At 40.3% G+C, this 24,040-nt stretch overlaps 1 protein-coding gene across 5 annotated transcripts in view; it reads left to right on the forward strand.

The window, feature by feature from the left end:
• Positions 1–24,040, forward strand: part of cdc42bpaa (CDC42 binding protein kinase alpha (DMPK-like) a) — a 53,740-nt gene that overhangs the window by 24,759 nt on the left and 4,941 nt on the right. The window contains exons 6-38 of one of the 5 annotated variants that reach the window (XM_056768652.1): positions 2,114–2,207; positions 5,267–5,467; positions 5,601–5,849; positions 5,928–6,007; positions 6,091–6,251; positions 6,398–6,520; positions 7,415–7,548; positions 7,664–7,906; positions 8,010–8,120; positions 8,215–8,462; positions 10,254–10,359; positions 10,641–10,765; positions 10,930–11,035; positions 11,114–11,262; positions 11,436–11,527; positions 11,647–11,723; positions 12,533–12,571; positions 14,437–14,556; positions 15,100–15,171; positions 15,279–15,384; positions 15,473–15,609; positions 15,686–15,825; positions 15,911–15,992; positions 16,819–17,029; positions 17,215–17,277; positions 17,367–17,966; positions 18,041–18,138; positions 18,239–18,323; positions 19,053–19,176; positions 19,268–19,385; positions 19,735–19,905; positions 20,225–20,342; positions 22,179–22,339. In XM_056768652.1, the coding sequence (XP_056624630.1) occupies positions 2,114–2,207; positions 5,267–5,467; positions 5,601–5,849; positions 5,928–6,007; positions 6,091–6,251; positions 6,398–6,520; positions 7,415–7,548; positions 7,664–7,906; positions 8,010–8,120; positions 8,215–8,462; positions 10,254–10,359; positions 10,641–10,765; positions 10,930–11,035; positions 11,114–11,262; positions 11,436–11,527; positions 11,647–11,723; positions 12,533–12,571; positions 14,437–14,556; positions 15,100–15,171; positions 15,279–15,384; positions 15,473–15,609; positions 15,686–15,825; positions 15,911–15,992; positions 16,819–17,029; positions 17,215–17,277; positions 17,367–17,966; positions 18,041–18,138; positions 18,239–18,323; positions 19,053–19,176; positions 19,268–19,385; positions 19,735–19,905; positions 20,225–20,342; positions 22,179–22,339 (4,744 nt within the window). The remainder of the gene's footprint in view (positions 1–2,113; positions 2,208–5,266; positions 5,468–5,600; positions 5,850–5,927; positions 6,008–6,090; positions 6,252–6,397; positions 6,521–7,414; positions 7,549–7,663; positions 7,907–8,009; positions 8,121–8,214; positions 8,463–10,253; positions 10,360–10,640; positions 10,766–10,929; positions 11,036–11,113; positions 11,263–11,435; positions 11,528–11,646; positions 11,724–12,532; positions 12,572–14,436; positions 14,557–15,099; positions 15,172–15,278; positions 15,385–15,472; positions 15,610–15,685; positions 15,826–15,910; positions 15,993–16,818; positions 17,030–17,214; positions 17,278–17,366; positions 17,967–18,040; positions 18,139–18,238; positions 18,324–19,052; positions 19,177–19,267; positions 19,386–19,734; positions 19,906–20,224; positions 20,343–22,178; positions 22,340–24,040) is intronic. The other 4 variants (XM_056768653.1, XM_056768656.1, XM_056768654.1 and 1 more) reach the window with 4 other exon arrangements.

Raw genomic sequence — 24,040 nt, forward strand, 5'->3', positions numbered from 1 at the left:
CAGCGCTCTACTTCCTTGGTTCATGATGTCACTATTCCTTTTAATAACCTCCGCCCACAGGAATACACCACAAAAGGGGTGAGGCTTTCCTTAGAGAAGAAGAGAGTAGTGCTTGGTTATCAGAGATTGTAAATATTTGACTGAGCTACACGCTAAAATACTTTCATCACAGTCATAAAGCTGGTCATAAGAATTCATCGACACGCATTCTAAGTTAACCAACTCTCAAATAACAACTTCATGACTTTAACATCGGCTGTGAAAGCTGATCTGTAAAATACACTGATATTGTGTGTGTGTGTGTGCTTAACTCTAAAACACTTCTATGAAACGTCCTTTGAAGTCCTGCTTGCAAATGTCTCCTGGTCAATATGCTTGTTTTGTTATCCAACTCAGGTCCAAAATAAAAAGGCAAAACTAACACTTCTGTTTTTTATATAATATAAAATTTAAAATGACCGGTCTGACCCATTCGTTCCAGTGTCTTTCCCACGTTACATTATGAAAAAAATTGCGATCTCTAACAAAGATTGACGTTTGCAAATGCACTAGCAGACAATTCAATCGACTGCATGTTTTACTGTTTATTGCTAAAAGCCAAAGTTTATGAATACATATGCATCCCTAGCGTGCATGTGCAGTAACGTTTGTTTATGTTGTTGCTATAAAATCATCTTTATTGTTATAACAGTAAAATTCAGTTTTCTCTGCAAAAATCATTGCATGTGGAGTCTTTGCATCCGAAATTTCCGCATTTAAAAAATAAACACAACCTCACAATTTTTTTGACAATGTTTTGACAATTCAGAGACACCGTACAAACCAGCGCAAAAAAAAGAAAAACCGCATACGAAAATGTCAGACTGTAAAATCTCTCATTTTCATTTTATGATAAAATTGAGATTCCGTTTTCAGTGACAGACTATTCAACTTTTATTAATGTAAATACTTTGAATGTTGTCAGTTCTTTAACAAGTTGTTTAGTTGTGTAACTAAAAACAAAAATGGTAAAGGTTTTGAATATAAATCTGTTACGTAACTGTTGTTCAGTTTTATTTTTATATTTTGTGATACTGTTGTATTGCGTAACGAATTGTGAGTGTATTGTCACGCCTCAAAGCAATAAGCTAAAAGCCCAAAGAAACAAAAACATGCTATGACCCATGCTAAAACCATATAAAAAACAAAGCAAACACATAGCAACCATACATCATGAGTTCCGCACAGCAAACATCAGTCTGGTTCTCAGTTAGTGCAGTTTCAGGCAATTCTAGAAATTGTTTTGAAAAAGTTTTTCTCCAAAGCAAAGTAACGTGGGCATCAATGTGTGCTGCGAGAACACTTCCAGTATACAAAGTGTAATGTGGCCTCCTCTTTTCACAGTAGCTCAGTCATCATATAAACAAAGAGAGAGCGCTGCAAATAAACACGGCTCTAATGAGCACTGCCAAACCATTGCAGCATTTTTAGGCCTTTTTATTTAAATAACCATTGTATGTTGTGGGATTGTTGAAGGATACACACCTTTACTTGTTCTTATTTCAGCTCCACATTAAGCTTCTGGATCACATTTACAGGGAAGAACAAGACTAAAAGCATCAATGAGAATAAGATCCGTGTGTCTTTCTCTCTCGCCTCAAGCGTGTTCTCTCACACGCAGGCTCAGATAAACTTTAATGAAACTGTGACTTTGTGACACTTTGATGCTTGTTTGTTTATGTTCTCAGTACGGCTGCCCCGCGGGCAGGTCACAGACAGGGCAGATACAAACCTTTCCTAACCAGTAACACTAATCCTGTCATACTAATGAGGTTGGGTTTGGGTCACTGACCTCTGTTTGTTTTGACGTGAGCTGATGTTTTCCCATGTGTTAAAATAGAAGTGAACTACTGCCGTGTTTCTTTAAGATGCCCTCAGAAGTGCACACTAGATTTCGGGTTGCAAATCAAAAGCAGTTTAAAGGTTCTTTTCGACTCATTGATAAAACGAACGATGCGCTCATAGGTGTATCCAACATGGCTCGATTTGATAAAACATGGCAGTTTCAAAACGCAGATCTGAAGTGTTGTTTAGAAACTCAACTTTGTGTATTGGTGTGTTTTCTCTCCGACAGAGACATCAAACCGGACAACATTCTCTTGGATGTGAACGGACACATTCGTCTGGCAGACTTTGGCTCCTGTCTTAAACTCGCGGAGGATGGAACGGTAACTATTAAACATCACTGAATACAGCGAACATACACTTCATTGCTGTCAAAATCGAAGAAGGTTTAGCGTTCGCCTTTGGGGCTCTGCTTCATTTCCATGGCAGTATAGATCAGCACAGCGGATTCAAGGGAGCGTTGTTTTGGATCTGGTTATTTTCCCATATTTTACTTCTCTTCCTATCCAAAGAATGTTTGGCTCGGTCGAATGTGTCTACACTTGAAATGCAAATCCAAGTGCTCATAGTTCCACAGTGTGTTGACGGTTGCTAAGTAACGATTTGAAAATACTGTAATATGGTGGTTTTACACGCCTGACACATGTTCTGGTTTAGCTGGTATGATGATGGATGGGGCTGGCCCGGTCAAACAACATGATTGTTAGATAAACAACTACTCTGGAAATACAGTACATAAAGGCTTCTGTACTTTGGTGGTTTCTCTTCACTAGAAAATGTGATGTAGTGCAACAAAACAATTATAGCTACAAGTACATGAAATATAAAAGAATATGCAATATGTTTAAATTAAACATAACAGTTAAAAGTATATTAGGAGTTCCAGAAAACCTGTATGCAATAAAAAAACTAACATTTTTGACTTTGATTGAATAATGAAGACAGAACAGCCAGAACAGAATAGATTGGTAGCTTCTTTTATATTGTTTAAAAAGAATACTGTATTTGAAACAAAAGCAAAAATCCTCAAAATACATTTTAGGAAGTGTGTCATCACTGTTGTTAAATAACATTAGATTTTCAATTCAATAATTTTCAGAAATATGTTTATAGTATATGGACATTATTTACAATTATTAAATACACATCCAGTAGTGTTTTAACCACCACGCAAATGCGTAGGGACCAGCAAGCTCAGGGCCCCCTAGTGGCTACAAGCACTAACATCATTTGACGCTTGATTTAGAAAGAAAGAAAAAGAAAAGAAATCTATCACTTATTTAAGGAATATAGCAAAACAATGCGATGAAAAGCAAAATCTTGCATCTTTTACTTATACTGTAGCTAAAAGCATTCTGTTTTATTCTGATTAAAACTAAGGACATTTTTCATCCCAAAACCAAGAAGGTTTATTCTTATAACAAACTGTAGAGAATTTAGTGCTGTTATGTGGTTCAACGTAAAATAAAAACTGTTTATATTTGTATGTATACATACTCAAAACTCAATACTGCTGTGCAAATCAAACTAAAATGTGAGGCAATGTGTGGGGGGCCACAGGTCTGGACTTTGCTTAGGGCCCCCAAAATGGTAAACACGCCCCTGTACACATCTACATTTAAGATCACCAATTTAAGGCTCTTACATCACAATTGACCAGAGCCAAACATGTCTTCTTATACGAGTCATTCGTACTTTACGTATATAATCACGATCAATCATATATTGGAAAAACTTGTTGTAAAGGATAGAAGCACCATATGTCCACGCTTGAATTGAAAATCCGGTTTAGATTATAAACCCGTTAGTTTGAAAGGCAGTGTATGATCAGAGATGTATTTCAGTAGAGCAGCTTTTATTTCAGCTGATATCTGCTGCTGTTTTCTGGTCCGTCGCAGACAGTGCGGCAGGAAATCCTCCAGACTTCTGACAAGAGCAGAGTGAGTGTTCACACGCCTGTGTGTGTCTCTTCACATGTTCATGTGCTCATGTTTGTGTGTCTCTTCACATGTTCATGTGCTCATGTGTGTGTGTCTCTGCCAGCGAAAGCAGCTAATTTACTGCTTCACTTCCACAAATTCTTCCAGCTGCGCACATCTGCCACAGGCTGCGTTACAGACAGTTTCTGCCTGCTCGGACCCTTGAACCCCGGCCAGGAAGCTCCAATCATCTCCCCGGTTCATTAGTGGTCTCTAGTGATCTTTCTGTCTCTCGCTTTTGCGGTCTGTGCTCTCAGAGGTCTTGTTTATGTACACTTGACATGTTCCCCAAGGCCACGCCCACTTCTGCAGGCTGCTGCCAATGAGATGGCTTGAATTGTTAATTTGCATTTTGCGGTGATGATGAGTGTGCTAATAACAGCATTTTTTCAGGGATCTCTTTGTTTTTCAACATCAGTGACTGACTTCAGGGTGCAATCCAAAACCGCTCAGACGCAGAAACCTTGTGAACACGCCACATCCTGAATTCTTCTGAAGTCTTAATAACAAACACTCAGTGGCTAAATGTCACGAAAACTGTGAGAGAACAAATATCCATGTTTAAATGAATAGAATTTAATTTAATGATTGTTCAACATACACTATGTGAAGCATATTAATGCTTTTTTTCCATTGTGATTTTAAGTTGATGTCAGTTTGAGTGCATCATTTGCATAATAATTAATAATAATTTTTATGACAAAATTGAGTGACAATGACGAAAAACGTAATGGTAAAAAAATGTGCTCCATTTACTTTATGCAAAATATAGAATATATATTTTTCTTTTGATTGCGGTGAAATATGAGTCGGACGTGTTCCTGACAGGTTTTTGAGATTCACCCAGATAAATGTCAATGTCTTCATATGTTCTTCTCCAGGCCTGACACACGTTTGACAGCCGCAGGTACAGACCTGAAATAATACCAGACATGTTTCGTATGATGTTATGAGCTAAGGAAACCTTGAAGAGCTTTTGTTGTTTATAATTACCTTTTTTAAAAAAAGCAAATTTTTACTTTAAGCAAGCAGCATGTAATAGAAACATTTAATAATAATTGTGTTTTTTTGTCATTTTATTCCTACTATGGAAAGTCAATGGGGACTTATTTTAAAGTGAACTACTCCTTTAAAAACAACATGTTACAGCATTTATAACACACTTGCTGAAGTGTGAGTTAAACGGTTTATTTTATTCGAATTTGATGACTTTGCAGATGTCAGGCTATGCCTAGAATTATTGTTTTGATATTCCATCAGCCATAGTTATAGCAAAAGCTTAAAAATCATACAGTGATGATATTTTTTTAGGCGAGTCGCACACTATAAGACCAGAAGAAATTGTTTAGCAAAGTTTCGCCTGTAGAAGATACCAGTATCACTGCTTCATGTCCTTCTCGCAGGTGCAGTCCTCTGTTGCCGTGGGAACACCTGACTACATCTCTCCAGAGATCCTGCAAGCCATGGAGGACGGGAAAGGGAAATACGGCCCTGAGTGCGACTGGTGGTCTTTGGGGGTCTGTATGTATGAGATGCTGTATGGAGAAACTCCTTTCTATGCCGAGTCGCTGGTGGAAACTTACGGCAAGATTATGAACCATAAGGTGCAAATTCATAGCAGTGTGTGTCATTTGACAATAATGATGTCAATACCCTAAATATCATGTGACCAGTTTATTTTTTGAATGACGCCCAGTAACGCAACCTTACAGGCTTCTCTGTCCTGTGTTCCCATAGGAGCGGTTCCAGTTCTCCGCCCATGTTACAGATGTCTCGGAGAACGCCAAAGATCTGATCCGAAGGCTGATCTGCAGCAGCGAACACAGGCTGGGTCAGAATGGCATCCAGGACTTCCAGCAGCATCCCTTCTTCTCCGGCATCGACTGGGAGAACATCCGCAACTGCGACGCTCCATACATCCCAGAAGTCAGCAGTCCGTCGGACACATCAAACTTTGACGTGGATGATGACTGCCTCAAAAACACGGTAGGATATTGTACTCATAACCTGTTTGATCTTTGATCTCGGCTGCGACAGCTTCAAAAATCTCTGCTGTGTTTTTAGGAGGCAATACCGCCTCCTTCCCACACCGCCCTCTCTGGACGCCATCTGCCTTTTGTGGGTTTTACCTACACCAGTAACTGGTAAGACCCCGTGATAAAATTATTAATAACGACAATAAGTAAAAATCTACGAGACTAGCCGCGACCCCGTTTATGCTCTTCAGTACGTTGTCAGACCGTGGCTGCCTGCAGGGGTCCGAATCTCCTGCGCAAATGGACGTGTGTGTGCAGCGCGGTCTGGAAGACAGCCTGGCCACCGAGGCGTATGAACGACGAATCCGCCGTCTGGAGCAGGAGAAACTGGAGCTCGGTCGCAAACTCCAAGGTCTGACGCAATTCCTCTGCCTTCCACAGACATCTGCTATAAACACAGAAATACCTCGGATTCTTTTTGCAGAATTAATCTGCTTAACGCTTTCCGGAAGTTGTGCCTCTGGCTGGCTGACAGTTTACATGTCTTCTTGTCCTCAGAGTCCACTAAGGCGGTCCAGGCTTTGCATTACACAAGCACGGACGGACCGGTTTCTGCCAGCGGAGAGTTTGAGGTCCGGGGACTGAAGGAGGAGATCGAGACCCTGAGGAAACAGATCACAGGTACAAACTGAATGAAAACGGAAACAGCATTCGTAATGTGTTAGTTTCTGTTATGATGTACTGCTGGCGGAGTTTCTCTCCTTTATTTCGGCTCTTTTGGTCCGGACCAATGGGAAAAATATGATACATTGTAGGTTGGTTCCTTTTCACATCACACTGATCGCTTTGGTCCGAACCGGTTGAAGCGAACCAAAATGCAGTCATGTGACAACATCCACATCACTCGTTGACGAGAGAACATATTTCCTAAACTGGTTTTTGAAACGAAATTAACACTGTCAACATCGCCTATGATATACGATAACATTAACCCGGTCAACTGTGCTAGCATCAGTCGCATTATTGTTAGCGCCAATGGCGATCTAAACAACATCCACCGGGTCAACGTCCGGTTTTGTCCCAAGTTTCTTTGCCATAACAATGAAACAATGCTAAACAATGAAAATATCACGCTGTTCTTTTGAGTTTTCAAAAGTTGCGAAATTTGGTCATCAGTCCAAATTTCTAGGAGGCTTCGCACCTTCTCACAACTGCAAGTTTGTCCGGGAGCTGCCATTCTAGTGTTAACTGTCAACAAACACTTATTATCATTACATTATGCACAGCGCAGTGTAGTGCTTTCTTTTCGAGGTCGGATCACGTTCTCGTTTTAAAGTGACCGGGTCACCTCCACAAGGACGCTTATTTGGTAGGCTTTTGGTGCGCACTCGAGTGCGATTGCTGCATTCACACCTGCCCAAACGAACAGCACCAAGAAAAAAAACTAACTTGATTAGCTAAATGAGTCAGGTGTGAAAGCACTCAAAGATTACTACCAAGATTGTCAAATATATTTAACCCATAAAATGTTTCTCATCGATCTTTTTCTTTCTGCACATGTTTCTCTGATGGCAGACGCAGGACAGGTCCAGCAGCAGTTAGATCAGTCCGGTTCTGCCCGCAGGGATCTTGAAGAATCCTCCAAACAGATTCACTCTCTAGAAAAACAGCTGAAGAACTTGAAGCAGGATAGAGACGATGTACAGAAGGTGGAACTTTTTTCTTTTAAGTGATCATTTTAACTTGTGCTACACTCCTAACCTTATATTGTGTAGAGTCTGTTCTTATCCTGTATTATGGTCTGTCTCAACCCTGGTAATGTAGAGCCTGCAGGAGTCTATGGAGAAGCAGAAATGTCAGGGTAAAGAGCTGAAAGAGGCCGACAGCCAGAGGAAAGTGGCCGTGCAGGAGTTCAGCGAGGTGAGCGAGAGAGTGACGGAGCTGCGATCACACAAACAACGTCTCTCGCGACAGCTCCGGGACAAAGAGGAGGAGATGGACGCTCTCAATCAGAAAGTGGAGGCCCTGCGACTGGACGTGCGCAAAGCTGAGAGAGCCAAGAAAGAGGTGAGCATGAGGAGCGATCGCACGCTTGTATGAGTTCTGGATCCTGATTGGTCGACAGGCTCTAATACCCGATTCCCTGAGCATCTATGTGTGTTTTGGGCAGATGGAAGCTCAGGCTGAAGAATGGTCCGCCGAGGCTCAGAAGGAGAAGAAGTTGAGAGAACGCAGCGAGCAGTACAGCAGACAGCTGGAAGAGGAGCTGGAGGGAACCAAGGTCCGCACAAATCTGCAGAAACGTTTCTCACTGCTGTATTACAGCAGCAGAAAACTAATCTGTGATGATCTTCTTGTCTCTTGTTGTGGAGCAGCAGAAGCATGTGGGCCGTTCTCCAGGCGTCAGGACCTCAGAGCACAACAAGGAGCTCAGTAAACTACGAGCGGACCTGGACAAGAAGACCGTGTACTATGAGGAAGAGCTGTCACGCAGAGACCTCCAGCACGCCAACGAACTGAAGAACCTCCAGAAAGAACTGCGAGAGGCCGAGGGACGGCAACTCGCTCTGAAGAAAGAGATCATGATGCTGAAGGATAAGGTGGACAAGACCCGTAGAGAGAGGTACTGATCAGTTATTTGACCCTTATTTAAAGTTAACATTAAAATCCTTTTAAAGGAGTTATATGGGGGAATACGTGTTTTTCTTTTTTTGTTGCCCATGCATGTATTTGACACGTAAAAGCGCAAAAGTGAAAGTGTGTGAACAAAAGATTCATTCTATCTAAAAGAGAATGCTCACCCAGACCTGCCTGAAACGCCTCGTGTAACCTCGACCTCACAAATCTACATCAGTTGGTGGTCTGATTTGACTAAGACCGCCCAAATGTATACGGAAGTAAGGTGGTGTACCTGTCAGTACAATTAAAGAGGAACCTGATGTTCCAAATATGGTCAGAGGCGTTACATTTCAGTCACACGCTTGCAGTATTCCACCAATCACTACACACTGGTCAATCAGAGAAAAAGAAATACACCACGTCCCATTTTAGCGAGGGCAAGTTTTTGGAAATGTTTTAACCCAATGGTGAGAAGCAGCTTGACAAGACGTATGCAATATGCAAGCTTTGTAAAGCGAAGAACACTAAACAGAACACCATCATTTAAGCAAAAGGGAATAAAATCTAAACATTTATCACATCGAATTTTGAGGAAGAATCGTTATCAAGTAAACGTGAATTGATTTTTAATCGAACTGTGACCTTAAATCGTATACACATTCCATTGCATCTAAAACAAACGATAATATTCGTTTTAACCGTGTCATATGAGTCTGGTTTCTCCCGAGGTTGTTTTTCTCCATTAATCAATCATTGGAGTTTGGGTTCCTCGCCACAGCAGGGCAGTGTTCACCTGGAGACTGCATTCATTCATTTATTAGATATTATTTATTAGAATGATCTTGCTTGTTCTTTAAACAACATGCACTGGGCTGTGTTTTACCTTTCTGTGTTTTTTTCTTATTTGCTCCTGTAAAGCTGCTTTGGAAACAATGCACATTGTGAACAGAGCTATATAAAAAACTTGAATTGAATTGAATCATATGCCTCCTTTAAGAGGCTAACTTCTTGAGTAGCACAGGAATATTTGTAGCAATTGCCATCAAAACATTATAATCTATTTTTCTGTCATGTCAAAAATCATCAGCATATTAAGTAAAAATAATGTTCCTTGAAGATAGTTTGTAAATTTTGTACTGCAAACTTTTGTGAGTGCATGCAGCAGAATTGCAAACATAAATGGCCGAAAACAGGTCTACAAACACCGCTCGCTGGTGTCCGCTCTTTGGGAATTACCCACTCAAGTTTGGTATCTATGTAAAGTTTAGAATTTCAGCTTTCGGGTTCATCTACTCTCCACAACGTCATTACAGCGGTAAACCCATAGAGAGTGTTAAAAAAACCCTGTTTTCTTCTTAGCAACAGCCTGCTACAGCACATCTGATTAGCAACTTCAAATGTATTTTTTTGCAGCCTCAGATTCCAGGGATTTAAATAGTCGTATCTCGGCCCAATATTGTCGTGTCCTAACTAACCACTAATCAATAGATTATGTATACATCTCAATTTCTCAAGACTGGTTTTGTCGTCCAGGGTCACAAATCTCAACCAAATTTCAGTACATCTCTGAAAGTTTAGACGATCGACTCTAATGTTAAAAACTCAACCAGAACATTTTCTGGAAACATTAATGGTCCATCCAAAAACTTGAGTAAATTATAAATGGGCCTTAAGGAAACTGAATTACAATACCACAAAATACGTGCCCTGAAATGAAGCTGTGTCAGTGCGATGGCATTCTCGTAACTGTGTGTTGAGTGCAATAACCCTGATTTTCAATAAATCATTTTCACAGTCAGAGCGACCGAGAAGAGTTTGAGAGCGACAACAAGCAGAAGTACGAGAGAGAGAGAGTCCTGCTGATGGAGGAGAACAAGAAGCTCTCCAACGAGCTTGACAAGGTGAACCCTTACACACCGCGACTGGAGATTCATTGGGTTGTCGTAACACCAAATTGTCTGTTCTCAATGCCAGAGAAATCATTCATGAGAACACTCAGTTTAGAAAGAAAAACTCTTAGCATTGTTGTTTGTGGACTCTCTTCGCGGCTTCATTTAACAGATGTTCCAGCCTGTTTAGATTTAACTAGGAAGTCAATCAACATCCTACACGTTGTCCTGGAGAACGTGACACTAGTAGTTCATTAATGCAACATTACGTGTTTCGTTGCGTGTTTGTGTAGATGACGTCCGCGTTTGAGAAGCTGAGCTGTAGTAATAGACAGCTGGACGAAGACATGAGAGAACTGGCAGATAAGAAAGAGAGCGTCACCCACTGGGAAGCCCAGATCACCGAAATCATTCAATGGTAAGAAACAACCGCTTCCTGCACGGAACCCTTTCAAAATTCAACCAAATCCCAGTGGATGAACTTTGAAGGCGGAACCATACGCTTATGATTTGTTGAACTCTGGAGTCATCTAGTGGGGATATCAGGAGGTGCAGTACTAAACGGCTGTGTTTATCTCTCAGGGTCAGCGATGAGAAAGACGCTCGGGGATATCTGCAGGCGTTGGCCACTAAGATGACCGAGGAGCTGGAGGGCCTGAGGAGCGCAAGCCTGGGAGCACGAGCTACTGTAAGAATCCTTTTGTTTATTAACATGCTTCTTCATGTTCAAAGAATATTTTCCTTAGTATTTTCAATGGTTTTCTAGGAAATGCCGTGGAAGATGAGACGCCTGGCTAAGCTGGACATGTCCGCTCGTCTTGAGCTTCAGTCTGCGCTGGACGCTGAGATCAGAGCCAAACAAACCATTCAGGAAGAGCTGAATAAAGTGAAAGCATCTCTCATGGCCACTGAGTGGTAGGAAACGCCTTCTGTCTGATTTAATATGACATCAGTCAAATCGTTTGACAGCACCATTTCATGTTGATTTGAAAATTGTTCTTCTGACATTTGGAAACATTTGGACAGAGTAATACATGGATCTGTCATTAGTGTCAGTAACGTGTGATTGGTTCTCTGTGGTCGTATAGTAAGCTGGAGGAATCTGAGAAGAGTAACCAAGAGCTCAACGCAGATGTCCAGAGACTCAAACAGGAGATGGAGAACCTGCATGCGTCAAAAGGTAAAACACACGTCTCCTGCTGTTTTTTGCATTAGCAAAGTGTACGGTAGTTTTTATTTTGTTTAGGATTTTGTGTTTCCGTGTGGCGGGTTTATGTCACATATGTTTATGTGTTCCAGGCGTCAAGCACCAAGACTCCCACAATTCCTTTCTGGCATTCCTCAATGCTCCAACCTCTGCACTGGATCAGTTTGATGTAAGTATATGGGCAATTCTGTGAAAATGTCAATATGTTTTTACCAGCGTTTTTTTCTATGGTAACAGCACAGATTTGAACATTTGGTGGCTGAAATACTCATGCGAGATCTCTCTTCAAATTTGTAAAGAATTTGTTTTATTTTTAGTGCATGAGTCATTTTCAGGATTGTCACATCCATAACGCTACATATTCCTCATAAATGGACACATGAATATAAAGTACATATACTATATGCTATAAATAGTCATCCTTTCTCCATTCATTGGGTATTATTGCTTCAGGATTGTGCATTTTATTTGACAGAAATCCTACAAAGTTTTTATCGTCTCCCAAAACCGTGTCCTTTTTTGTCACATCCATAACACATGTTTATTTCCCTTTTTTTAAATATAATTTGCCATGAAAACAAGTTCATGCGCAACAGAGGGATAATGGAAAGTAGACATCATTGTTAATAGCTCTGTCAATATGGATATTTCTCGACGCCCATTCACTCCAATTCTACTGCTTGGAAGTAAAATTATACGTTGTATTATAACTCAGACTGCATTATTCTTCAGGAAGAAAGTCATATTCAATAAGGATGCCTTGAGGGGGGAGTAAAACATGGAGAATTTTGGTTTTGCCTGTGAAATATCCATTTAAGCTTTTGTTGGTCTCTTTCATTTATAAAAATTTTTCTCCAAGGATTTACACAGAAACAGATCTTTACTTGACTTGTTTTTGAGAGTTATTTGAAATGAAAGCTTGTGTATGAGTGTTTATATTATTTGCTCTCTCTCTCTCTCTTTGGTTTTGTATCAAAGCAAACCTCTGCGAGTGGCTCGGCTGGTAAAGGCAGACACGTAAGCACTTCTTCTGTGGTGTTTGGTTGAGTGGTCTGTCTCCAGCTTTATTGCGTGGCTTATGCATGCCTGCATTTATAAATTGCAAATCCCCAAAAACAGTCCATCAGACATCAACCTCCATCTCGCTTGCATTTTTAACTGCGCTTTTGTATTTAATGTATTTAAAATTCTTCAGTGCAAGTGTTTTATGCTGTGTCTGAAACGGCTCCCTCGCTCACTTTTACACTATTCCCTATATAGCGAATGACATTTGAGTCCACTAAATGGGGAAGAAGTGAATGAAATTGAGTGAACGACCTGCGTTTGACAGTTCTGTCGCGGACATTCCACATAACAGGAACATTACACTTAGTGGATTGCTTAATAAAATGGTGAAGTTCATATTCATCTTATTTGTCATGTTTTCGTAAAAGATTTAAATAGGGATGCACCGATGTATCGGCCGCCATCGACCGATATTGGATTAATTTAACACCATCAGTATATCGGCAATAGCATTAAAAAGTTGTCGATCTGCGTGTGAATGAGTGGTGTGGTTTGTGTAACTTACTGTAGTGTAGTTTTTAGCATCTGTTAGACGCGAACACACAAAATGAATCAGCGCTGCTCTAACAGAGTTTACCTCGGGCGCACTTTACCCTTTCATTTGAGTGAAGCTGCCGTCAAACTTTGCGGCCATGCGTCAAAATTCATTCCAGTTAACCACATGACAAAACTGCTAATAAAAATTTACAAAACTTGTAATTAAATGTAAGTAGACTCAAAACAGCAAAAGAAAAAAAAATGATTTAAGATACTGGTTCATATTAACATAGTTCTACACCACAAAAATAAAAGAAAACACAGAATCCAGAAAAATAAAACGGAATTTAGGAAAGAAATCAAACGGATTTTCAACTGTATGGAGGCAATGAGTTGGATGTTTGAATATTCAATGTTTTTCTCTGAGTAAAATAATTACTGTTAATAGCAACAGCACAGAGTTTATTTAAATTTAATTCAAATTTGACTTAATGTTTTTAATAAAAGAAATATTAAATAGCAAAACTCACCTGTGAAGATTGTCATGTTATCTTGTTGTATTTTTATCTTAACTTACATTTAGGCACATTTACACTTGTGCCTCTCTTTAAATGTTCAGTAAAATGAATTGAATGCAAAAAAACAGCTAGTATTGTGTAGTAATGTTTGCAATTGACCAATATCGACAAAACAACTGTTTGTCACGTTTATGAACTTTAACGTTTTTATAATGTTTCAAATAAAGCACCACTGTCTATAACATTCATTTAATCTGTTTATTCTCAAAAACACAACAATAACTGTCAACAAGAAACACACAAGTGAGTAAAAGCGCATTGGTGGCATAACTGTCATTGAATGTAGGAAAGGTAGTAGTTCAATCTGGTTTCGGACACCACTGCAAAATGCCGGACACCCAATATAGTGCACTTAAAGGAGATGGTTTCAGACACAGCCCTAGTCTGCTTAATGACATCATCAGTTTTTAAATAGGAGACCTTGCGGTGCCGTGACGTTTATGTTCGTTGTCTTCTCCAGTTTGCTTTTGCTTTGGTAGACTCTCATCTCAAAGATTTCATTGAGTTTTTGTGCTGTCATCCTGTTGGGTGTTATGTTGTTTTTAACCTTTGGCGTGTCTTAGAGACATGTTTTCAAACTGCATATGTAATTCCACATATTCCAAATGTGGTACTTATGCTTCAAAATGTCGTTGCATTTGACTGGGATGGCATGGATGTAAGTGATGCTGTGACTGTATGTATTGTAACATGATGCACGATGTGTGGCGTTGCAGCTTTGATTTGTTTACTTTTCAAACTTGAATCTCATTTTCCCACCAGATCGACTCCATGGATAACTTCAGTCTGTCCATCGCTCCTTCATGTAAAGATGATGGACAGTCCCAGGTCACGTCCCACTCTCGATCGCCCTCGACCACCAGTGATGTTGAGCCCCAAGAGGTGACCTTTACCCCTGACCCTTACAGGGACACTCTCTGTTCTAAACAAAGACATACGTCTACATAAGCAGCTGCTTTTAAGGCATATAAAATGAAATCTCATAATCATGTTTAACACTGAATAGGTAAGAGCCATGTGAAGGGTGAGTCATGTTCACCATATTAATGTGCAACAGTTGAGAACATTAGTTTAACATAATCACCTTGTGCACAAACTACTCAAGTAACCACAATACTCGCTTCCATAATGCAGTATATTTATAATCTTTCTTCTGGGGTTGTTGCAGTGCATTGTGGGATTGCCATAGCTGTGAAGGTTGATGCTCCTTGAGAATTTAGCCGAGAGATATCTTAGATTATTTTGCTACATACTTTACAAAGCATATTTTTGGAGCGTGTCGATGATGCCTCAAAAGGCTTTCTGTGTAGATATTTGGATCAGAGATGAAATGTCCATGAGCAGAAAAAATATTGTGAGCCCATTACAGATGTAAAATGACGGTTTCTCTTTGGAGGTTCAGCACTGTTGTGACTGTTTTCTCAGCAGGTGGATCGACCGCAGCCAAAAGCACAAACTCCATCGCCATACAGCAGCTCAGAACGTAACACTCCTAAAGTACATTAATCACTCTTTTTCTCCTCTATTGATATCACACGCTTCACAGTTTTCATGTCAATTGAAGGCAAGCTGTTTGCTTCATAGCACCTACTCTCTTTTTATAGCCAAAGGCGCATCAGTTTATTGTGAAGTCCTTCACTACAACCACTAAATGTAGCCAGTGCACATCTCTGATGGTGGGACTCATCCGACAGGGCTGTACGTGTGAAGGTAAGGGGTCACCATGGAAACAGCTGAGGTTGTCATGGAAATGATGTTATTATTGGAAATTAATCATGTTCTTTATCTTCTCCTGCAGTCTGTAACTTCTCGTGTCATGTGACCTGTGCGGATAAAGCCCCCGCCGTGTGTCCTATTCCACCGGATCAGACCAGAGGGCCGCTGGGTATCGACCCACAGAAGGGCATCGGAACGGCCTATGAGGGCCACGTTAGGGTAAGAGGTTGCCCTTACGATGTGAAAGAAATGTTGTTTTAGTCTTCTATGTCTGATTCAAGATGTTCTGTTGCAGGTTCCAAGGCCTTTGGGTGTGAAGAAGGGCTGGCAGAGAGCCATCGCGGTGGTCTGTGACTTCAAACTCTTCCTGTATGATCTCCCAGAGGGCAAAGCTGTTCGGCCTGGTGTTGTGGTGAACCAGGTCATTGACATGAGGTCAGACCAGGATGAAGGTCTCAGGTGTTTCTGATGCTCATGAGTGTTTGTATGACGTCTTATGGTTTGACTGTCTCTGTTGCAGGGACGAGGAGTTCTCAGTTAGCTCAGTTTTAGCATCTGATGTCATTCATGCCAACAGGAAGGACATTCCCTGCATCTTTAGGGTGAGTTACACATGAGTGTACAATATAAATTGAATGGAGTAATGTAAGGCTACATTTTTCTGACATACAGTGTGATACATGTTTTTAGTTTTCTTTATTATAAAAATGATCAGTACATATTGTCTAAATTATTATAATGAATGCGATATTATAAAGATATTGTACATATAAATAAATGAATAAACAACACATTATTAAATTATATAATAATAATAGTAATAGTAATAATTTGTATTTTATTATATCGCATCTTTGTATTTTAAATAAATTAATGAGTTCAATAAAATGATTAAATAATACATATAAATATAGGAATAAATAATGTCATATTAAAAAAAAATATTAAATACATTTTTTTGTTGTATCTTTGTATCTCAAATTAAAATGTTTTATAAATACAACAAAACATAATTATTATAATAAATGCAATATAATCAATACGTTATAAAAAAAATAAAGGATGAAATATTAAATTGTATAAATATTACATATAACAATATTAATATTTTTGTATTTTAACACTTTTGTTAAGTTTATTGTTGGTTGACCTTTGCTATTGTGTATTGTTTATTGTTATACCATATTTGTACTTTTTATTATAGAAACCATATACAGAATATTGTATATATTGTCTTAATTATTATTTGTTATGCCCCTCTATCCTGTCTTTCTTGTAAGGAATAAATAGAATAAAGAGTTTAGTTGTACCAAAGAACAGACATATTTTAATATTTACATTTTAAAACTAGAGATATTTGTATAACATATGGTTTATGTATTTATTGACATGTGTATATGTATATTGATAATGTGATGTTGGTTGCAGGTGACAGCGTCGTCCTGCATGCGGCAGAAATGCTCCTTCTTAATCCTGGCAGACAGTGATCACGAGAGAACAAAGTGGGTGGGGCTTCTGAACGAGCTGCATCGCCTCTTAAAGAAGAGCAAACTGAAGGAGCGCTTTGTTTATGTGCCTAAAGAGGCGTATGACAGCGCCCTGCCTCTCATTAAATCTACACAATCTGCTGCTATTATAGGTACAATACAACACTTTACATCAGACTAAAGCACTTCAGCGGACACGTCTTAAACAAAACAAACCTGATTCATTTAAATGTGCTCATTTAGCAGACGCTTTTCTTTTCAAAGCGACGTAAATGAGACAGTGTAACCTATTTTGTGTTTCTTTATAAAACACTTTGTGTTTGTTTTTTTACGTCAGATCATGAGAGGATAGCGCTGGGCAATGAGGAGGGCTTGTATGTTATTCATGTTACCAAAGACGGTGAGTTAAACATCTGTGTTCAATAATAAAATCTGCATTCTCTAGTCACAAAAAACACAGTGGAGTTATTTTTTCTTTGTCAATCACAGAGATCATCAAGGTAGGAGACAATAAGAGGGTCCATCAGATCGAGCTGATTCCCTCCGAGCAGCTCATCGCTGTGATATCGGGCCGGAACGGTCACGTGCGTCTCTACCCCATGGCGGCCCTGGACGACCGCGAGATCGAATTCCACAAGATAGCCGAGACCAAAGGCTGCCAGACTTTGGTTTCCGGCACGTTCAGACACGGCTCTCTCACCTGTCTGTTTGTGGCCATGAAAAAAACCGACAAGGTGATGTTCTTCGAGCTCAATAAGAGTAAAACACGTCACCGGAAGCTCCGGGACATAACGGTCCCCGGCACGGTGCAGTGGATGGGACTGCAGGGCGAGAAGCTCTGTGTGGGGTTCCCTTCCGGGTTCCTGCGATATGACCTGCAGAGAGACGGAGCTCCTATCAGCCTCCTCCATAAGGACGACCACACGCTGGGCTTCATCGAGAATCTGAACCTGGACGCGATCTGTGCCGTGGAGATGTCCCACAAAGAGCTGCTCTTGTGTTTCAACAGCATCGGCGTGTACGTGGACTGTCAGGGCAGACGCTCGCGTCAGCAGGAGCTGATGTGGCCGGCCACGCCCACTGCTTGCCGTAAGTGGAGTTTCCGCGACTGATCTGAAATCCTAAAATGCATCGCTCTAATGTTGGTTAACTTATTTTTCCAGGTTATAGCGCACCTCATCTGTCAGTGTATAGTGAGAATGCGGTGGACATATTTGACGTCAACACTATGGAGTGGATTCAGACCATGCCTTTGAAAAATGTACAACTCATTTTTGTTAAACTGCATACTACCAAATATTGAGGAGGCGTGTTCACCTGTGTGGTTTACGCTGTGTGATGTTTGTGCGTTCTGCGTTTAGGTTCGTCCTATGAACGCTGACGGCTCTTTGAACCTGCTGGAGTTGGAAACCGTACGTCTCATCTACTTCAAAAACAAGACTGCAGGTGAGACACGCCCTTCTGCTGTTTCTCTGAGCGCTCCTGCTCAGATTGATTTAATCCTTCAGGGTACGCTTAAATCAGTCACGTTATTGCTTTGTTACATTTTAACAGTCTTGGATATGACAGCTGACCAGTCTGGACATGGAAAATGACTCAATTTAATAACGGTTACATCTTTACAATAATATCAGGAACTTTTCTTAATAAAGACGACTTATAAAATGACATTTAAAGGTGCAGCGGGTTATTTTTTTTTTGGAGGATCTGTTGACCGAAATGCAATATAATATACATTACTATATCTTCAGAGGTGTATAAAGACCTCACGTAAAAAAACATTGTTTTATTATCTTAAAATGAGCTATTTCTATCCAGTATCTACCTCGGGTCCCTTACATCACCATGTTGTTCTACAGAAGCCCTAAACGGACAAATTGCTCTGCAGAGCGCGTTTCGTAAATACTTTTCTCCCCTCAGAAAATGTGGAGACATCTTAGCTCTCGGTCAGGTCCCGTAGTGCTTTGAAAGTAAAGGAGCGGTGGAGTGATCCATTGGTTGCATTTCACAAGCTCACCACTAGATGCCGCTAAATTTGGACCTTGAATAATAATTTAAAACCAATCATAATTTGGTCTAAAATGTAACTGGTTTGCATAAAAACCATCAGTGCTCATGCAGGTGTGATGTAACCCCGTTGTGTGATGTATGATGTTGTTGCGTGATGATGTGCAGAAGGAGATGAGCTGGTGGTTCCAGAGACGTCAGATAACAGCCGCAAACAGCTGGTGAGAGTCATGAACAGCAAACGCCGCTTTTCCTTCCGCATACCCGAGGAGGAGAGACTCCTGCAGCGGAGGTGATCTTAAACATGAGAGTTAGAAATGAATTTAATGCCGCGTCGTAAACGGAATCTAGAGAAGTGTAACCGAGTTTGTTGTGTTCCTCAGGGAGATGTTGCGTGACCCGGCGATGAGGAATACGTTGATATCAAACCCCACCAACTTCAACCATGTGGTTCACATGGGCCCCGGGGACGGAATCCAGATCCTGAAAGATCTGCCAGTGGTAAGAGCTGCCGTCTCCTCTCACATGCTCCTCCTGTATCTCCACGCTTCCATCCATCTGAGCATCTTTTTATTCAGGCTGTTGTTCCACCTGTGGTTTAATGTGGGATTTGAGTTTACTTTATATAGAGAACATGAGATGCGTAAGCCTTCACGATTGACATTTCATGGAAATGATTGTTTGTTTTCGTTAGATTCAAATATTTTTCAGCAAATGAATGCTTTCATGTTGTCTTGTGAATGACTTGAGCTCTTTGTTTATTGTGTCTTTATTTACGCTGTTATTGAGCGGTTCTTCGCATGCGTCCATATTCTGTTCTGTTCTTCTTCATTTCTCCACACTGCCGTAGCCTGGTTCTCCTCTCCCCTCACCTCGTCTGCACCTTATCTCCGCTCCTACCCTCTTTGAGCATGTCCATCACATGACCGTCACCTCTGCAGACCACTTCCTGTCCCGGGACTCTGCCCACTCCCCGTCCCTCAGCTCCGCCCCCGGGACCCCCGCTTCCATCTGCTCTCTGGTAGGAGCAGAGAATGACACACGCACACGCTCACGCTCAATCTGTTCTCGATAGAAAATGAACGTGAAATTGATGGCCTCATGCATTAGCTCACATTCAATCTGTGTAAGCAAACCGACTGGCTGCTCTCAAGTCCCTGTGTGGCTTCGGTTATTCCTGCTTCACAATCTGTCTGCTTCTCTGCATGCCAAATCTCCTCTGTCTCCATCCATCTCCAGATCTCACTGCTGTGTAGAAATAGTCTCTTGGTTCAGTTTCACACATGCCCATAAATACAAAACAAGCTAAATAATCTGTTCTTGACTCATGGTGTCTTCAGAACGTGCGTCCACCGGAGAGCCGTGGTGTTCTGGGTGCATCCGTCAGTATCCCCTCCATCAGTAAAACCAGACCTGAGCCGGGCCGATCTATGAGCACCAGCTGTGGACTGGGCACACGTGAGTACTGATGTGCATTCACGTAGCTGTTGTCTTAACAGTGATAGAATGTGATTTATCACTAGGGTTGGGTATCGAGAACCGATTTCATTTTAGAACCGGTGCCAAATTTCAAAGAACCGGGGATTCGATAGGACGCTCGCATTTCGGTTCTGTTTATCGACTTTTCAATCACTCGCGAACGGAAGTGAGCATTTTACCGTTGTATCCGTCTGCCAGGAACAGCGACAAGGACATTATCTCATTACACACATGCGCACTTCATTATTGAGTGTATATGTGTTTATGAATTATTAATTCAATCACTTTTTAAAGACGAATTAATTCAGTATTTTATTCACAAATAATTGTTTAGATAACGGACGTTCTAGCAACTGGATGCTATATATTTTATGTTGTATTTTTGTGTTAAACTTAATAGTTTGGGTTTGTAATTGCTTCTGATTATTCCTTAATGGATGAATTGTCACAGTTAACAGTTACAGCATACTGGTTACAGCCTAAATGTGGCACGAATAAAAGGTAAAAACTGTTTTCTGTAAGTATTTGCTATTTTTTTTCTCTCCCCCTAAAAAAATATTGGAATTGGAATAGAGGTTTGATAAGAACTGGATTCGATAAGCAAAATCTAAATCACTAAAATTAAAACGATACCCAACCCTATTTATCACTGAGCGTTTGTTGGATCCAGGGGTGTGTTGACCATTGTGGGGGCCATAAGCAAAGTCAAGACCTGACGCCCCCCACACTTGCACACTAAAAAAAGTTTTTAATTAATTAACATTAATATTGAATATTTGGATGTAGTGAGACATATAAAACCTGGATTTATTTGAACCGCACAACAGCACACAAAATTGTTAAAAGTTTGGTATGGGAATAAACATTCTTTGTTTTGCATTCATATATTTGATATGTGCGCTTCATGCACAAAACTAGCTTGTTAACATGTATAATGGTTGTATATTAGTATACACTCACCTAAAGGATTATTATGAACACCACACTAATACTGTGTTTGACCTCCTTTAGCCTTCAGAACTGCCTTAATTCTACGTGGCATTGATTCAACAAGGTGCTGAAAGCATTCTTTAGAAATGTTGGCCCATATTGATAGGATAGCATCTTGCAGTTGATGGAGATTTGTGGGATGCACGAAGCTCCCAAAGATGCTCTATTGGGTTGAGATCTGGTGACTGTGGGGGCCATTTTAGTACAGTGAACTCATTGTCATGTTCAAGAAACCAATTTGAAATGATTCTGGAAGTAGCCATCAGAGGATGTGTACATGGTGGTCGTAAAGGGATGGACATGGTCAGACACAATGCTCAGGTAGGCCGTGGCATTTAAACGATGCCCAATTGGCACTAAGGGGCCTAAAGTGTGCCAAGAAAACATCCCCCACACCATTACACCACCACCATAATTACATTAATGAGAAATTGAACAGGTGTTCCTAATAATCCTTTAGGTGAGTGTATATAAAGCATATATTAATGCCTTATTCTACATCCCTTAAATCCTACCTAATACCTAAACCTAAAAACTACCCTATAAGCCGTATTTAGGAGTTTATTGAGGCAAAAGTCGTAGTTAATATTAGTAAATAGTGAGAATTGGCTGATAAATGATCAAGCGAGACAGACGTGTGTGTTATAAGGTGTGTCTGGTGCAGCCCACGCAGGCCAATCGTCGTGAAGGCAATCATCACATTTTTTAACTGCTTGTTACCACTAGGGGCCCTGAGCAGTTGCGTGATTTGTGTAGTGGTTAACAGCGCTACTGGTTGCATCTTACATCTTATTATCATCTTGATGTGCGTGTTCCATATTTTAGGCTCCTCCTCTCAAAATGGCAACGCGCTGAGACGTGACTTTCCCGTAAGTAACTACGGCTCCACCAAGCGTCAGATGACGTCACCCTCTGATGGTTCGCTGTCGTCTGGAGGTGGAATGGACTGCGGTGGAGACGCCCCCCTCTCCCAGTTTGATAGAGAGGTCAGTACCAGCAGAAACCTGTCAGAAACACCGCCTTAAAGATCAACACTGAAACACAACCGATCTTGGTTATGGTTTATTTTCTCCAGATCTTCAAACCAATCAGATCACTACAATTATAAAGAGAATCTTTTTTATTTATTTATTTAAATCACACTGACCTGTGTCTTGGAAACTTTAGAAGGGGTGATGATAAATCTGTCTGGCAGGATTATTTGAGGAATACTGTCATTATTCAGTCTCTTTGCATTAGAAAAGTTTTACTGTTTTGAGATTCTGGTGTATTTGCGCCTTCATTGTCCAATGTTTCGTGACTTATTTAAAGCCGCGGTCACACTTGACTTTTCGTTCCATTGACTTCCATCCATACGCACACAAATGCGTCAGACCTGAAACGTCCGGCTAAATATATTCTGCATTTCGTTGCGTAGCAAACTTCAAGTTTCATGAACTCTGACCTGCGAATTTGCGACACGTGTGTAGCGTGAGACCGATAGAAGATCAAACGTCACAGGTACAGAAATGTAAAAGATGGAGGAACCGCTGAACGAATTCCGAAAGAATTTCGTTCGCTCAAAGTCAAGTCTGACGCCGGCATAACATGCGAGTTGACCTTCAGACTGCTGCTAACAGGTAACGGTTTCATCCATGCAGTTTTGTGCGTTCGCTTTTGGCACTTCCTGCGTTTTGCTGATCACGGCTGTAACACACATTTAATAATGACCACCACAAGTGTGTTACACAGTCTCCCATTTCACCTGGCAGAATGTGTTTGGAGGGTGTTCATCCGCTCTGTGTCACGCTATGTGCATGTGTTGAGTGTGTGTGAAGTGGCACTCTATCCACAGAATGAGAGATCTGGACACACATGTGTGTAATGATGTGTGGGTGATGTGTATCAATCTCTTTAGTGCCGTCCCGTATCACCCACAGAGAAGACACCTGATCTGAAAAAGGCTTTAAGGAGCCTACTTAGTAAAATAAAGGTAAACTCACACTCACAGCAGATGTGTGATCTCCCTGTTCAACAATGTAGCTCATGCTCAGATTGTGTAGGAAGGGATTGTGTTGTGTAGTTGGTGGCGGTGGCGGTGAGTTTGCTGGCTTCTGGTGTAGTGTTTAGTGTTAGTAATGAAAGGATTCTTGTGCTGGCGACTGGAGTAAATGATGATGTCATCATGCAACATTTGGTTATGGTAAGCAGTCATGTGATAAGCTCTTCCTGACTGGAATTCATTATCTCTGAATTTATGAGCATTATACAGGCCATTGACAACCTTGTTTATGATAATAGCTATTAGAAATCATTAGGAATATGACCTTCCAAACCATGCACTTAGAAAGTGTATCATTTAAAATAAATGCTTATTACAGTTTTACAGTATATTACATTTTTAAATCATTTTAAAGTTTAAAAAGTTTAAATAAATAGAAAATAATCAAATTCAATTCAATTAAATGTATGACTATACATTAATTTAAAAATATTAAAACTTCATTAAGATCATTTATTTAAATAATTAAAAATTAATGAAATTAAATGCTGTGTAAATTAAATACATTTAAAAAATAAAATAATTTAAATGCTGATTACATGAATGTATTACTATACATTAAATTAAAATATTAAAACTTCATTTAAGATCATTATTTAATTGATTAAAATAATGAAATTAAATTCAGTGTAAGTTAAACAAATTA

The sequence above is a fragment of the Triplophysa dalaica genome, chromosome 15, assembly GCF_015846415.1.
Source record: "Triplophysa dalaica isolate WHDGS20190420 chromosome 15, ASM1584641v1, whole genome shotgun sequence".
Lineage (NCBI taxonomy): Eukaryota > Metazoa > Chordata > Actinopteri > Cypriniformes > Nemacheilidae > Triplophysa > Triplophysa dalaica.